This window comes from Anopheles moucheti, chromosome 2 (genome assembly GCF_943734755.1).
Source record: "Anopheles moucheti chromosome 2, idAnoMoucSN_F20_07, whole genome shotgun sequence".
Taxonomy (NCBI): Eukaryota; Metazoa; Arthropoda; class Insecta; order Diptera; family Culicidae; genus Anopheles; species Anopheles moucheti.
Window position 1 is genome coordinate 38,233,101 of NC_069140.1, and position 16,373 is coordinate 38,249,473.

General features: G+C 45.1%; 3 protein-coding genes across 5 annotated transcripts; 2 read left to right on the forward strand and 1 right to left on the reverse strand.

Annotated features, from left to right (window-relative positions):
- Positions 1 to 1,336: 1,336 nt before the first annotated feature.
- On the forward strand, positions 1,337 to 2,172 carry LOC128309500 (uncharacterized). The gene is made up of 2 exons (XM_053045912.1): positions 1,337 to 1,915; positions 1,984 to 2,172. Exons 1-2 carry the CDS (start codon positions 1,337 to 1,339, stop codon positions 2,170 to 2,172), a joined length of 768 nt encoding a protein of 255 aa, XP_052901872.1.
- A 1,757-nt stretch (positions 2,173 to 3,929) lies between these two features.
- LOC128309951 (protein jagunal) lies at positions 3,930 to 7,071 on the forward strand. 3 transcript variants are annotated; one of them, XM_053046465.1, is made up of 4 exons: positions 3,930 to 3,997; positions 4,067 to 4,362; positions 5,151 to 5,529; positions 5,859 to 7,071. In XM_053046465.1, the coding sequence occupies exons 2-4, from the start codon at positions 4,274 to 4,276 to the stop codon at positions 5,988 to 5,990; spliced, it is 600 nt and encodes a 199-aa protein (XP_052902425.1). In that variant the 5' UTR covers positions 3,930 to 3,997; positions 4,067 to 4,273; the 3' UTR covers positions 5,991 to 7,071. The 3 variants fall into 3 exon arrangements, with proteins under 3 accessions (XP_052902425.1, XP_052902427.1, XP_052902426.1); XM_053046467.1 differs by having other exon boundaries at positions 5,151 to 5,523; XM_053046466.1 differs by having other exon boundaries at positions 3,975 to 4,002.
- A 269-nt stretch (positions 7,072 to 7,340) lies between these two features.
- LOC128309950 (katanin p60 ATPase-containing subunit A1) lies at positions 7,341 to 15,996 on the reverse strand. Its single transcript, XM_053046463.1, has 5 exons — positions 15,623 to 15,996; positions 9,731 to 10,173; positions 8,410 to 9,340; positions 8,108 to 8,341; positions 7,341 to 8,021 (listed from the first exon to the last, which is right to left on the reverse strand). Exons 1-5 carry the CDS (start codon positions 15,994 to 15,996, stop codon positions 7,823 to 7,825), a joined length of 2,181 nt encoding a protein of 726 aa, XP_052902423.1. The 3' UTR covers positions 7,341 to 7,822.
- Positions 15,997 to 16,373: the final 377 nt, after the last annotated feature.

The window sequence follows — 16,373 nt, forward strand, 5'->3', positions numbered from 1 at the left end:
GTTTAGTACCAGGAGAGCATACCACCTAAGAGGTAGCACCTAGTACCGCAATTTTGCTCGAAAACCACCGAAAAACTACTTCAAAAACTACCAGTTTTCGAATGTTTAGTACCAGGAGAGCATACCACGGAAGAGGTAGCACCTAGTACCGCAATTTTGCTCGAAAACCACCGAAAAACTGCTTCAAAAACTACCAGTTTTCGAATGTTTAGTACCAGGAGAGCATACCACGGAAGAGGTAGCACCTAGTACCGCAATTTTGCTCGAAAACCACCGAAAAACTGCTTCAATACTACTAGCTTTCGAATGTTTAGTACCAGGAGAGCACACCACGGAAGAGGTAGCACCTAGTACCAAGAGAGCATACCACGGAAGAGGTAGCACCTAGTACCGCAATTTTGCTCGAAAACCATCGAAAAACTGCTTCAAAACCTACCGGTTTTCGAATGTTTAGTACCAGGAGAGCATCCACAGAAGAGCATCTTGCGCGCCATCTGGCTCGGCTGGTACATGCAAGTTTCTTGCATGCACTAAACTTGCATTGCAAGTTGGTTGCAAAGTTAGTTTTTAAACTTTGCATACCTTACGGCGCAGTACCAGAAGCTACCTTTTCCGTGGTTGCTTTCCTGGTACTATACTTTCGGAAACTGGTAGTTTTCGAAGAAATTTTTCTCGGTCAACGGGAAAGTTAGTGTTTAAACATTGCATACCTTTTGGGCGGTTTTCGAGCATAATTGCTGTACAATGTGCTACCTCTTCCGTGGATGCTCTCCTGGTACTATACATTCGGAAATCCTGGTGCAATTTCGTTTATACTTTAAAGTCACAAAGTCGATATTCTTCTCTGCATTTAATTTATCACATAGAAACAAATGTTTTGTATAAACAAGGAAGATATCTTTTATCAATTTTTTACCTTTCAAATTATGATTTTTGCTATAAATTAACTCTGCTGTTAAATTTTCAAAAATCGCGCAATCGGCACAAATTTTTTGGGGCTCCCAACACGGCGAGGCCCTAGGCAACCGCCTACTCCGCCTACCGTTTGATCCGCCGCTGCCTGCAATTGACTGTGCCATCATAATCGCACTTTTTTGTTGTTGTTCCGGCTTTAGTAACCCAGCGTTTCTGAGGTGTCAAACTCGTCTGAACACACAAGAACGATCGATAAGGACTAATTTTTTTGTAATGCTGTCTCGGGGTTATCAGTGTATTCTACTGCAATCACTTTTGTTATGTTGTTGCTGTTGATTATTTCTTAGAATTCAGCTTGGTTCAGCTGTTCAGTTTGATTACAACAATCGGCGGTGTACGAACGCCACGCAGTGTGTCGAAAATGAAACGCATCTTTCAATACCATCCACCAACGATTTGCTACGACAAACCAACCGCCGCTATTGTATCGAAAGATGACTACGACGACCGACGACTACGGGCACTAGACGGTACACTAGTACTGGAGCTGATTGTACCGAAAAAATCGGCCCGCACGTGGACGATGCATGCCGGTGACTTATGTCGCGTCTCACTACCAGAAGGATCGCAGGTGGGTGATCTTAATCTGTGGAACCTGGAAAACCCACGGAAGGAACGGTTCTATTCGGGCAAAACGAGACAGATTCATTCGACTCATCTGAAAACGTACGATCGGCTGTGGAGTTGCTTTCCGTACCTGCGTCCAATGGCCACGTTTGTTAAGGATTCGCTCGAAGAGTATGGCATCGATCGGGACGGTGGTTCGCTGCACGATGTAGCCGGGACGAGATGCGACGACTACATTTACAAGCTCATCACCGGAGAGGATCGGTACGGCAGCTGCCACAGCTACCTGACAGAAGCGGTGAAGGAGCATGGCTTATCGGAGCAGGATGTGCACGATACGTGGAACATATTCATGTGCACCGGATTTACGAGAGTAAGTTTGTAGCTTGCCTGGTTGTTTTGCATTCATGAGGTTAATTCTTATACTCTTGCGGTTCACAGGACACGCAACAATACTTCTGTAAACCAAGTCCAGCACGGAAGGGTGATTACATAGAGTTTCTGGCGGAAATGAATCTCCTCGTAGCTCTCAGCGCCTGTCCACAAGGTGATGTTTCCATACAGGTGGGCCAGAAAGTGCCGGATGAAAAATGTTTCCCTATGAAGGTGGAAGTTTTCCGAGCATTATAATAATAAAAAATTCTCACATAACAGGTGGGCTGATAATTGTTTGGCCTAACACATTTATCGTGCTAGTAAATTTAAATGCATATTTTTTTTTTAGTTTGTACCAACCTTCAAACGAATTCTGTTAAAATTTTACAGCACTCGGGCCATAACCCAATGAGCTAGAGCATTTTGTATGACGCAGCTTTTGTGCTTTGAGTAATCATGGAAAAGAAAGAATTTCGCCGGATGATAAAATATTGCTTTTTGAAGAGAAAAAATACAGTCGAAGCAAAAATTGGTTTAATAAATAGTCTTTGGACACTGCTCTACCAAAATCAACCATCAAATATCGGTATGCTAAATTTAAAAGTGGTAAAATGAGCACTGAAAATGGTGAACACAGTGGACGCCCAAAAGAGGCGGTTACTGACGAAAACATAAAAAAAATCACAAAATTATTAAAAGCAACCGTAATATGAAGTTGATCGAGATAGCTGACACCCTAAAGATGTCTAAGGAACGTGTTGGACATATCGTTCATGAGTATTTGGATATGAGTAAGCTCTGTGCAAGTTCACATTTGACCAAAAACAACAACGAGTTAATGATTCGGTGCAGTGTTTGGAGCTGTTTGAGCGAAATAAATTCGAGTTTTTGCATCAGTATGTTACCATGGATGAGTCTTGGCTTCTCCACTTCACTCCAAAGTCCAATAGACAGTCATCCGAGTGGACTGGACGCGATGAACCTGCTCCAAAGCGGGTTAAAACGCAACAATCAACTGGCAAGGCTTTGACGTCAATTTTTCAGGATTCTCAAGGAATAATCTTCATCGACTATCTTAAGAAAGGAAAGACCATTAACAGCGACTACTATATCAAGTTATTTGAGCGTTTGAAGGACAAAATCGCCAAAAAAACGGCCACATTTGAAGAAAAAAAAAGTGTTGTGTCATCAAGAAAACGCACCGTACCACAAATCAATGAAAACAATGGCAAAAATTCATGAATTAGACCACGAAATGCTTCTCCATCCATCGTATTCCCCAGATATGGTTCCCAATGACTATTTCCATTCCTCAGATCGCAAAAGGATGCTCGCTAAGAAGAAATTATCGTCGGATGAAGAGGTGATTGCCGAAACAAAGGCCTTTTTGGAGGCAAGGTGCAAATATTACTATAAAAATGGTATCGAAAAATTGAAAGACCGCTATAATTGGGGAATCACCCTCGAAGGGACGTATGTTGAATACAAAAAAAAAATTGGCCAAAACAAAGTGTTTTACTGTCATAGGCCAAACAATTTTCAGCCCACCTGTTAGCTGATGGAGAATGGTACAGTACACAACTGTTCGTAAAATACATGCTATAAAATTCTTTTTACCGAATGCTTACACTCAATTCAAACAAAAATTGCAGGTTTATTTCCAACTGTTGTTTTGAAAAAAGAGCATTTCATCTTGCACGTACGCAGCCAAATGGGTAATTGCAAAGAGAACGAAACACTCAACCTCATAGCGTAAACTGATTTGTTGTACAGCACTCCACAGTGGGATAACAGTATGATTTTTTAACAATATTTATTTTTGAACGATTGAATTGAACAACTTGTTATATTGTTTCGTTTTGTATTTTGTGAATAACAAATTAACTAATTTATAGGTTGTTGGCTAAAGGTAAAGAGAGATCTTGCTGCATTTATTGTTTGAATGTTCATTTTCTTTTTATCTAAACTGTCTTTGATCTTGACCAACAGTCACCCCTAGGTGTTTCCACCAGATTGAGCTGTTGTCATTTTCAAGATATTTTCCACTCTTTTTTAATTCGGTATCCAAAAAGAAGTGAAAGTACGGTTCGTTCTCCCGTTTTATTTTTCCTCGCTTTTCCAATCGCGCTACAGTACGTACCATTTGCAGGAACCTTTGGAACCGACTGTCGGTGGTTTGCAGAGGTGATCAGGGATCAGGGACGTCGAGTGCCAGTGTCTCCGTACCGTCCGGAAGATACGGTGCCCCGAACCAGCTAACCGAAAACACACGACTAATCCGGTGCACCGGGCCCAGACCTGTGCGAAAAATATCAACGATCGAAAAAGCAAAACACCGACACCTTCCTAACATACGATGGCTTCCCGAGGTGGACCGATGGTTTTGGGGACAGATGGAACCGACTTCGAGCACAGACAGCGCGTGGCCGCACACTACCAAATCAGGTGCTAATAATTATGTTTCCGCTATGGGATTACAGTGCTTCAAAACAACATCAATCTGCTAAGGGAAAATGCCTAAACCGTCCCATTCTGGGAACTCGTTATGTGCTGTGCGATCATTACGGGTGTTCATACTTTTCCGCCTAGCACTGCGGAAAGTATTCGAATATTTTTTCCCCCTTTTCGGTACTGTGATAGAATTTTGCTTCATTGTTAAAAATAGCCGTACAATCAGGAACGCCACGGGTTTTTGGGTGGGTGAGAAGCGCGGCAAGCTTCGACGACGGTTGGGTGGCGAGTTCAATTTTGCGTGCATGTGTGTCAATTCCGATGCGTGTATCTGCATCCTTTATAAACCGGTTCTGATAGTGAAATAATCAACCATGAAACGAATAATTCGTCCTTAATCGAAATGGGAAGGGTGCTTTTCCACCAAAACCAGCAGAACACACACACGCTTTTTCGTTTGGCCAACTTGGATTGGTTTTTCCCTTCGTGCAACGTGTACGTGTGTGACAGGGAGGGAAGACGTTTGTTTTGATGCGGCAAACGTCAGTTGGCGCGCTTGAAAAAGGGGTGAGTTTTTTGGGGTGAACCGGCCTCGACCGTTTCGAGCGCGGTTCAAATATTTTTGTATAATTTTAAGGTCACTTTTATGTGCTGTAAAGTATGAGCATGGTGTTGGATGTACTTTTTGTATGTGTAAAGCTATTTAAGGCCAATTTTAAGTTGATGTCACGTTATGAAGAAATGAATGAACCATACTAATATGTTTATTGTACAATTTTTAGCGCCCTCAACAAATCACGATTAAAATACTGCATTTTCTTCCACTATCTACTGTTCTTCGTGATGCTGATCAAACTGTCCGCCGACATCCTGGACCGGCTCGATATTTTCATACTGGAAATCGAAGAGCTGCAGATACCGGCCCCACTGTGGTGGGAATACTTCTGGTGCCTGTCCGTCTTTCTGTCCTTCATTGGTTTGGCCGCCGCACGTGGTAACCGTGTGAACGATATGAAAAAGTACATGGTTGGTATAAGCACGATCGCGTTCGTGCCACTCCTTTACTGTATCTTCTACTATCTGAACGATGTGCTCGAGTATCTCAGTCTGGAGGAAGGTACCGATCTAGATGATACCGAAATTTTCGTCTGGCAGGTAATTGTTAGTACCCCGATTGACAACAGCATACTTTCACCTTTCGAACAAATGACAACTTAATATCCTTTCCCTTCTCTCTTCTTTCGTATTTCGTTTCTGTTTGTATTTCGTTTCCAAACTGCATCTTATGTGTGAGACTGTTTCATCTTTGTTGTGTTCTGTATTGCTTTTTAATTCTATTTATATTATTTAAAACCCATCATGCACATAACTATCAACGCCTAACATTGGTCACATTCACATTCCCATTATTATTCGCACACCAATCACTCACCCATATCACCGTTGACAATTTGTTTTCTTTTTCGATTGGAACTGTCCATTTTCCGTAGGGCTATCCGTACGGTTTGCTGTGGTACGGTTTCGTGCTACTGGCGTTCCAGGTGCACTTTTTCTCGCTGTTTTTCGCCTGGAACCTGATCAAAGCCTGGAGAGCACGTGGCACACTCAAGAAGGGGCAATAAAGGAAGAACACACTGTCCCCATATCTTACCAAATCCGTCATCCGGTGTGCGACACAATCGAAGAAGCTCTACGGCACTCCCTAACCACACTCGCACACCTTCACCACGCACCACCAGTCAGAACCACCACGATCTGAACCGCGATCGCCAAACACCATACGCGCTCTATGCTCAATTTAACGCTAATCTACTAGAGGGAAGGATGCATGTATGCTCCATAAAATAGGAACGAAGCAAAGAAACCACCCCGTTCGACAAAGACAATATACTTAGTGCGTGTGAATTCTGTAGCACGCTGTTCGCTGTTCGATGTAAATGGTAGATGTTTTGTTTTGTTTGTTTCTCCTTACTTACTTTACTTTCTGTTAGCAAAATCGATCATCGTATGCATGGCATGGCGTGATAGCTCTAACAAATGCACACAAAAAAAAGATTGACACGATCGATTAGAAAATCCTGACAGCAATGGCGGATACTAGCACTGGTAATATTGTTTGAATTATTTGTTTCCTAGTTGTTTAAGTAGGGAATTTACAGGAAATAGTTTGCAAATTTTGCTTCCAATCAGTAGCTGTACTTTGCGAAAGATCTAACCGAACTGTCCACCTAGAAACGCTGTTGTAGATAAATCTTCTGAATGTGCTCTAGTGTTCCCCATACAGACAAACCCATTTTATAAATGATATGTAGTTTTCTAAACAGTCTAAACAATGTAACAACAGTACGGCGCAAAATTGTGAAACACACTAATCAATAACGACTGCAGTGTTTACCAAAGTGAAGGAACGATACAATTGCTGGATGGTCACAAAAAACACGCGATAGGACGATCATATGAACGGAGCGAAAACGGAAATGGAACTGGAGATCGATTCTAATGTGTTCAAAAGAAAACCATCGTTTGCATTAGGTTTTACTGACTGCCCCTCGTATCCTGATAACTTGAACGATGCTGGAAGTGAGATTTGGATGAACGTTTACATTTGTTTTTTAACATTTCTTTAAAATATTCACATCGAGATTGTAAACTGCTGTAAGAATGAAGGTGAACACACAAGCGAGAGATTGACTTTGTTTTTGCAATTTATTATATTACTTTTGAATGGTTTAGCTTGTTTTTTTTTCTTCTACACGAGACATACACGGTGGTGAATGATATTAAAATGGAAGGAAACGAAACGGTAACAAAACGATAAAACAAAAACACAGAAAACACGAAAGGACTGTTAAGGATGACATATTTTTAGTAGAAGAAACCCGTGTAAAACGTTATCGACAACTGTTCTTATGAAGTTTGTAGAGAAATTGAACTGTGCTTAAGAGTATATTGAATAAACTGGTTTACTTAAAACGACAATTTATGGACGTCTTCGATTATACACAGCTACCGCCAAAGCTTATGTTATACCGAACACAACAATTTAGTGATTAACATGAGCGATTTATTGGGACTAGACATATGAAAGGAAACATAACTGCTTTACAAACACATTAACCTTTTTAAAAACATTTTAATTTAAAGCAACATAAATTAGGTATGGTGTGATCTCGTAAGCATTCGATAACTATTTAACTGAGATGACTGATCACCGTTTCTTTCTGGTCCTGCTGATACGGTATCGCTTTCTGTTTGGTGTGCCCAAACAGAAGACAACGATGATGAATCAAATGAAACTCGCGTTTCCTCTACCACAACTGCTCACATCTTGTACAACGCGGTGTTTCTGATGTCGTGAATTGCTTAGCTACAGCTACGATACGAGGAGTCTTTGAGTCGGTTTGAGGTTTGAGCGGATGCCGGTGTCGAAGGGTCTGGTTTACTGCACGCAACACTAGCACGATCCGTACTCATCCATCCAGGTTTCGTACCGGGCAACATCGTTTGCCGAGACGGATTTGCGTGTTTTTACCATCGCGTCCTGGAAGTCCTGTGCCGTTACCGGTAGATCGACCTCCTCCCGTCGTATCATCTTGATCTCTGACGGACTCAAGCCGTTGATGTGCCGTCTCATGGCCATCATTGCGGCATCGCTGAATTAAAATACGAAACAAAAGGAAGGACAGTGAGACGCAATGCTTACGATCGAGCGGCATTCCTGTTGGACATTCATACATACCGGCACACATTAGCGATATCGGAACCGGTGTAGCCGCTTAGCTGTTCCGTGATCGTGTCCGTGTTCAGATCCGGCGATATGTTCACTCCCTTCAGGCAGAGTTCCAACAGTGCCTTGCGTGTGTTATCGTTCGGAAGACCAATGTAGACGCGCTTCTCGAACCGGCGCCGGAAGGCTTCATCGATGTCCCAGGGATGGTTCGTTGCGGCCAGCACCATGATAACCTTATCATCACTGCAAAAGTATGCGAAAATGAAAACGGTTACTTCTCCAAATTTGCTCCCTCTCGCAATTCCACTTACTTGGCCGCATTTAATCCATCCATCTGTATCAACAGTTCCGCCTTAAAGCGCCTGCTAGCCTCATGCTCAGAGTCACTGCCCCGGCAAGCACACAGCGAGTCGATCTCGTCGATAAAGATCGTGCTGGGTGCGTAGAAGCGCGCCATCTCGAACAGCAACCGGACGAGCTTCTCACTTTCGCCCCGGTACTTGGACGTTAGCGTGCTGGACGACACGTTGAAGAACGTCGTCCCGCACTCGGTTGCGACCGCTTTCGCGAGCATAGTCTTTCCCGTGCCGGGTGGTCCAACCATCAGCACACCCTTCCACGGTCGGCGTATGCCACGGAAAAAGTCCGGCAGAATGACCGGCAGCACGACCGCTTCCTGCAGGATCGCTTTTGCTTCGTTCAGCCCGGCCACATCGTTCCACTGTACGTTCGGGTTCTTCTGCAGCATGTCCTTCTCGAGCGTATCGATCAGGTGCGGTTCATAGCCGATCGGGTTGAACAGCTTCGTCTTGTCGATGCGCTTAACCGGCGAGTGTTGCTGCTGGGGCGAGTTCTCCTCCACCGACGTCACTTCCTGATCGTCCGAACCGCCACCTTCCTCGGAGGACGATTTCTTCGGGCGCTCCTTGATCTTGGAGGTGGCCAACTTCCGGGCCCGGATACGTTCGACCGAGCGGCTTTTGCGCAGGGATGACTTCTGGCCGCTGGTGCGACTGCTGCGCCGGTCCGTGTTGGGCGTGTTGGAGGAGCTGGTGTAACCGATGCTGTGTTGCTGCGTCAGCGATGAGGTACTGTGGTGATTGGAGTGATTGATCGAGGGCAGTGTCGGTTGGAGTTCCGGATCGCGCCGGCGAAGCGACGAGATCCAGCGGGAATCTGTCGCTGTCGGAGGTGACGACGCGTTCGAGGCCAGATTGGCATGGCGTGGATTCGGATGCACCTCTTCGGATGCATAGCAGAGTGTAAGGGTGCCAAGAAAGTAAAGAAAAAAGAACACATTGCAAAAATCGCCCAAAAGTGTTACACACCGAATCTTACGCTCAAATTATCTAGAATTGAGGCAGGAATTGAGGTTAACGATTTGAGCTGGTCCCGCCCGTGTTGGCGTGCGGCAGAATGTAGCACGAGGGAACCATTGCTAACTCACAAGTGTGTCAGCGCTCATTAAATCCTCAATCCACCCCGACCACACGCTTGCAAAGGGTCACTCGCGCACGTCCGAAATCTCCCAACACCTGCGAGATGTTGGGTCGCGACGCAGGGACCTACTTTACCGATGCGGTGCCCCACTTCGACCACCACTAATTGGTGTTAAAGGAAGCTCATACCCACCACCAGGTAGCGGACCGCACTGACCTTGTGTCGGTATTTTGTTCTTCTGCAGGTTCACCCGAATCGTGGACGTGCTGACCGTCCCGGCACCGATCAGATTGCTCACGTTGCTCGTGCTGGTTGCCTTCTTCACGCCCATACTGCCGCCACTGCCGCCCCCGTGGCCGCCTGGTCCGTTGCGTAGCATACCGTCCTGTCCCATGCCCCCCAGCGGTCCGGACCGTGCGTCAATGAGACCGCCTCCACCACCTCCGCCGCCGGGGACACCATTGCTGCCTGAGCCACTGCCACCACTGCCGCTGCCGCCACCACCGCCCCCACTGATCCGTGTCGGGCGATGTGTGGTCGTGATTTTCGTAAAGGCAAACGGTGCCAAATTATCCAGGATCAATGTGTCCATCATGCGGGCCATATGTTGGAAGCCGGACGTCGATGGTGCGGAACTGTGGGCCGCGGATTTTCCAGACATGGAAAGAAAAAAAAAACAAGAAAACACACAAACGAGGAAAAAAGGTGTCAGTCAGAATGGGTGAATGAGCTACTTAACGGCCGCACCAAATGTAGAGCATCTAATCGGACTGAAGCGTGAACCTGCTCGTGTTTCATCTGTGGGTAGTAGGGGACCGATTAAGTTGAATAAAATGTGGGTCAGTAAGTTAGAGAGCAGATATCACACTTCGGTCCAGAAGGAGGTCAAATTACAGCGTGGGCGCGGTGTAAGATAGTGCGCCAAGTTAAGTAGAACGCCGATTCGGCAAGGAATACTATGAGGCACTAGCTAAATTATATGCTAATCAATGTCGAAAAGAAGTTTAGTTTGAATATGCGAGGTGTTTGCGAATTTTACGAGCATATGTCCTAGTAAGATTAGTAGCAGGCAACACTTGCCATAGTAAGATTGCATAGTTATTACTACTATCTTCACTAATTATTGTTTTATAAATCTTCTAGTTATCGTAAGGTAGTTTCCCTCAAAGAAAACGAAAGCAAAGAATGAAAATCAGGGCTGTGCAAAATTACACTTCATTATACGACATTAGATCTTAGACAGTGTAAAGATCACTGGAGAGGATTTAAATCCAACTATTTAGTGACCTGGAAATTTAACCATCGTCTTTAACCGACGAGTCGTTCATTTAATCAAATATCAACTTTTACATAAAAAAAACACTACATTCTCCACTAAAGGAGATGATCCTGTGTAAATAAAACGTATCAAGACTCAAAAATCACAAGAGATTTTATGAAAGACGATATAAATATCTACGTATATGTTTAAACTGCATCGACTCCAGCCTGTCTATTTGCTATTGCTTTAATAAAATCAACAAGATGCTGAACATTTTAAGAATATGACGAACAGGATGTGAACAACATGATCACCTCGATCACGAGTTACATTTGTTATGGAGCCATAATTTACTTTGTAGTCCAAGGTTATAACAGATCATTCCCATGCAACAATTATTATGGGGTACCTTCTAATTTGTAGGCAATGCCACATAATTTGATCGCCACTCATTACAACTAGTGGCGGATCTAACGGTGGGAGCAGGCGGCCGCTCAGAGCCTTGTCGTATAGAGGGCTCCGAAAAAACTGTTTTGTAGTAAAAAGTGTACGAATTGGACCCAGGAAAGGGTCCAACAAGCGAGCCTCTCCATATACTAGAGGGGGCCTGAAACGGGGGGATGAAGTAAGGGCCCTAACAATCCGCCAAGGACTTCCAAGAGGATAGATCCTGATTTTAACATTAGACAAAGTCTTTCACAACCAACGAGATTGGAGATCAGTACAAATATCACCAGGTCGATAGCATACAGTAACTTGTCATAATCAGGACTAATTTACACCAACTTGTCGATATAAGAAACCTTGAACAACGCGAAGAAGTGAAATTGTTGGTGCAGCAGTCTGAGTATCACCAGATAAGTACGTGAGTAATATCTGATATGTTGTTTCTTGTTATGCGATCTGCACAAAAAACATTGCTTTTGGCGATCATTTATGTAACTAAGTCTGGACATAAATTGTTTCTTCTTTCTTCGTTTTCCAGCTCTGTCACGTTCTTTCTGTACATCAAGTGAAAAACCGGCGGACAGGCCTTCAGCATTGCAATATTTGATTTAAATTTTCATTTTAACCACAATGTCACAGAAAAATATCACAAGGTCACCATTGCAAGGATAATGATCTGCATTTCCTTAAACATAACGCCACATCCGCATACTTACCGTTTAAAGCGATAGTGGCAGAATAAATTCCACTTAGAACCGTGTCACAACAACTCGTAACCGTTGTTCTTAACCTAATTTCTACATGCATGGCGTGGAAAACATGTATGGAAATAATCAACTTTCACGCTTCCTTCAGACGTTATTGAACAACCAACGCTATACGTTCGCTTGACCTACTAACAGTTAAACGTGCTTGCCGTCCCCGGGGGGTACTAGACGTTTGACAAAGCGCTCACAAACGCTTGCTAAGGTCCGTGGACACTAGCGATACCGACAAATGATATCCGCAGTTCAAAGACCTTGTCGTAGAAACGCGTCAAATTTCCGTCCTCCAGCCAGCCAAAAAGGTCCGATAACGATCAGCGGAAAATTTCTTTCTAATGCATGTGCTGTAGTCGCTTGTGGTAGGTGCACATTAGCTGACCAACGGCCAAAGCAGTAAAACTTTGCACATATTGATTGCGGTTACACGCTACACATTGATGAATTATATGAAATTCGGTACGATGGTCAAGTGATATATTTTTTCCAACACGTGATTCATAAAGAACTATTACGCTATCTGATCACTGTTTAGGGCTCACAGACTCTTGATGAACCAATGCACCACGGGCAGGAAGATATCCTTCGATGCTGTGACCTTCGGAGTTTAGGTTCTTTACCCCGGTTACTTCCGAATATGACAGAACATAAACGGGTCAACCTCGTGGGGGAGGGTTAGCCTTGCCAAGGTACTCGCAATAGGGAACCCATCGGTCACGGTGTCGTTTGCGTGCAACTAGTTATTAATGTGTACGGTAAGCTCCGCTAAGAATACACCTAGTGCCAACAGCGAAGATGATAGGTGGAAATATAATTAACGTACAGGTCGGTTGTTTTTTTTTTCAACAGGGCAAGCAAGCCCACAACGGCCGAAAACATTTCTTCAAACGGAACGGTGTCAAGGTAGGTGGATGCTCGAAACTTTGGCATGACCGGGCTGATAAAGTAACGCTCAACACGCACACGCAACATTAACAACTAAATCTCGATCGCTACTCATAAGGCTGGAGTCTCAAGGATGTTCTATAGTCGATAGTGTGCGATAAGGGTGTGAATGAAGGAAAATTGGAAAAGAATTGTAGGAGAAAAAAGGTTTCAACATTGCTACTGTGCTGTAAAAATACGCTACCAAAAGGGACATCATTTACCGGACATTTTCGAAATATCTTTGAAGCATTTACCCTTGAAGCAACACATTTTACTCCAATAAAGGCCCCTTAAAGATGTCCATTTCCGAAAGCGATCATTCTCACACGGTCGATTTAGGTTTATATTACTCCACACGTACTAACAAGCAGGTGGTGTCTCGCTGACAGGGGATACTCTTTCCAGTTGCTAATAAAAATAATAATAACCGAAGGAAAACCTAGACCAAATCCACCCAGGACAACACAAGACATGGTCGTAAATTGTGACCTTCGTTAGCGTAATAGCTGAGGCTCACATTTCGCTCCCGATAGACGAAGTTATCAAGCAACTTTGCTAGTTGTCTCATGCCATGTGAGCAAAGAGTATATAAATTATGGACACAACAAAAAAATGCATCTGTTGCTGATTGATTCATTTGCCAGTTGGCAGAACGCATACGAGATGATGATGATCACAGTTCATTGAACAGACAGAAGTCATACACACAGCGACGAATATCAATTTCCGGTCGCTGAAAGAGCGATTCCTATCAATTACGGCTCCGATTTCTATCTTCCTGTGGACGATAAAGCCTTGCGTCCGGTGTCGTGTAGGACTTCTCAGCCCTTGCATGAAGCGAGTGCCATCCTATCATTGCAGTAACGTTCCGAAGCCGGTTCTGGTGCAGGTTTTTCTGTGTTGCACTCTCTGCTGCGACCCGGGTAGATCAACCAGAACATCCGTCTGTCTCTGTCTTTTGCTGGATTTTCCAAAGCAAAACTGAGCTGAGTTCATCGAACCTTACCCATCGTTTCCCATTTTCCACCATGGCCGGACAAGGTGTACGGCTTTACGTGTTTGCCGTGTGGGAAGTTTAATTTTTCACTCCCCTCAGTCCGGCCGATGTTTTCCTTGCGTTGATCAATTATTTACCCGCACCAACAGGGTCTGCCACGTGGCGGACCACCACCTGAACCAAGGAGCGTCGTCTGCTGGCGGGTCCTGTGAGTACACTGAGTGTTAGTGAGCGTTGCGTTGCAATCGGTTTATGTAAGGGGTCTGTTTAGTGGATGGCAGCAAAAAAACACACTCACACACACATGAAGACCCGAAAGAACCACGCGGTCCAACTGGGACAATGACTTCCTGGCAGGAAATCACCGAACCACCGGTCGGAAGACAAATTTCTTCACTACGCGGCATCGCTGGTACACGGCATTCTTGGTCGTCTCGTTTGGTGGGTTCTGTTTCCCATTTTGGGGTTGGAAGATGGAAAAGGCAGGGGAGCAAATTCACTGCACCGAACCGTACACAGTAACTGACTACTTTCGGAAAGGCGAAAACGGAAAAGAATTACGTACCCAGGGTTGGGTGAGTTGTAAATTTCAATGGGAAATTAATTGTACAGTCGCAGCCGGTGCATCGATGCAACGTGTAGCGCATGTGGTGTACAGGAATTGGGCCAACAATTTTAGAATAATCTACAACCGTTGTTCGGAAGAGTGATTGCTTGGCAACATGACATGTACAGTAGTGCATGAATACATTTCTGTGAGACTCCAATGTTTAAAGTTCCTCTTTACCATCATCACCATTTTAATGTAATTTAGGTGAATAAAATAGTTATGTGTATTACACACACACACACACAAACACACAGAAAAATCTATTTTTACTACGGTGAAAACTAATTTCCACTTTGAGACCCCAAAATCACCTTTCCGTCCGTTGACGCATAAGCAACGTTGGAGGTCCTTCCATCGCGATTAAACTTTGCCCAAAGACCTACGGAAAACGCTTCAAAAGCTCCATAAGAATGGGATTTTCCTGCGGTCAGTGTTAGTGTGGTGGGTTCATCAAACCCTAGCCAACACTACCCACACCAAGCGGCCAAGCGGACAGTGACTCCGCTTCCGTTTCGAAGTGGCCGGAGGTTATTTACTTCTCCATTGGTGCACGGTACGGCACGCACACTACATTCGGCTTTCAATCGGTTCGAGAGGTCCTTTCTCGCCAGGACCTGGCCACCACTACAGACAGATCCAAAGGGGGCATTCTGGTGGTGCGAATGAAAGAGATCGTTAGTCCTTTGTCCTTCTCGCTCGGTCGCTCTCGTTCGCTTCATGTTTGACCAACAGCACAGAGACCCCACACAAACCCGGTGGGATGGCGATGGTGTAGCGGAAAATGGCAGAAAGTGTTGACGGTTTATATACAAATTCCCACACACAGGCACCGGGGACATTAGGGCAAATGGTTAACGAAGCGCCCGAGCTGTAAAACGTTGCTGCCAGCGGCCAATTACATTTTTATCGATTTGATCGTATGGAAACTATTAAAGAAAAAACCACAGCTCCATTTCTGAAGGTGAAAGTCGAAAATGATGCGAGAAGCACTGTAAATCGTTTGCGGAGAGCACAATGCCACCATGTTCCCTACATTATTCCGGGGCCCGACACATCCACTGACCACTGAGCATTCACTTACCACTCGTGCAGATTCCATAGCGAATGGTACGGCGTGTGGCGGATCGACTCGATGCTGTGTATCGGGACGGCAACTTCGTATTCCACGTGTACGTCGGACCGTTCCAGGGCCGGGTGCGAGTTGGAAACGTTACGAGACATTTTGTACGTGCTAGCATTAGAAGGGTTGTGGTGATTTGTGCTACCTGTTCCGGCCGGGCCCGGGCGCCCGAGTGCCGCCTCGAGCAGATTATTACCGGTGCCGGTGACGTGGGTCGGCGGTTCGTACGGTTGCGGTGCGTAACCGTGCGACGGATGGTAACCGTGGTGGTACTCGTTCATCGCACCACCGTTGCCACCGTTCCGTGATCCGGTCGCACCGTACTGTACCAGCATCCGCGCGCTACTGCTCCGGTACTCCTGCGGTCGCTCTTTTGCCGACCCCGGGGAGCGTTCCGAACGTTTACGCAACTGTTGGAATGTCCAACAAAACGACCCAAAGGGGGTGGAACCTTTTTTTTTTTTGCTGGAACTCGTCACAAAATTAGTGATTCACATGCACTGGCAATTAATTCGGGTTTGTTCACTAAAATCAATCCAAACCAGAGGCCACTGAACGCAGCACAGTGCGACTCACTGCCCTGCCGAGCACTCGTCCGGAGCCGGAAACATTGCGACCGAACCCGACCACGTCCTAACGCGAACTGAAGCTTTTGGTACGGTGTTCGGCACCAGTGGACCCAGCTTGACCGCAACCGACTGACCACCACCCC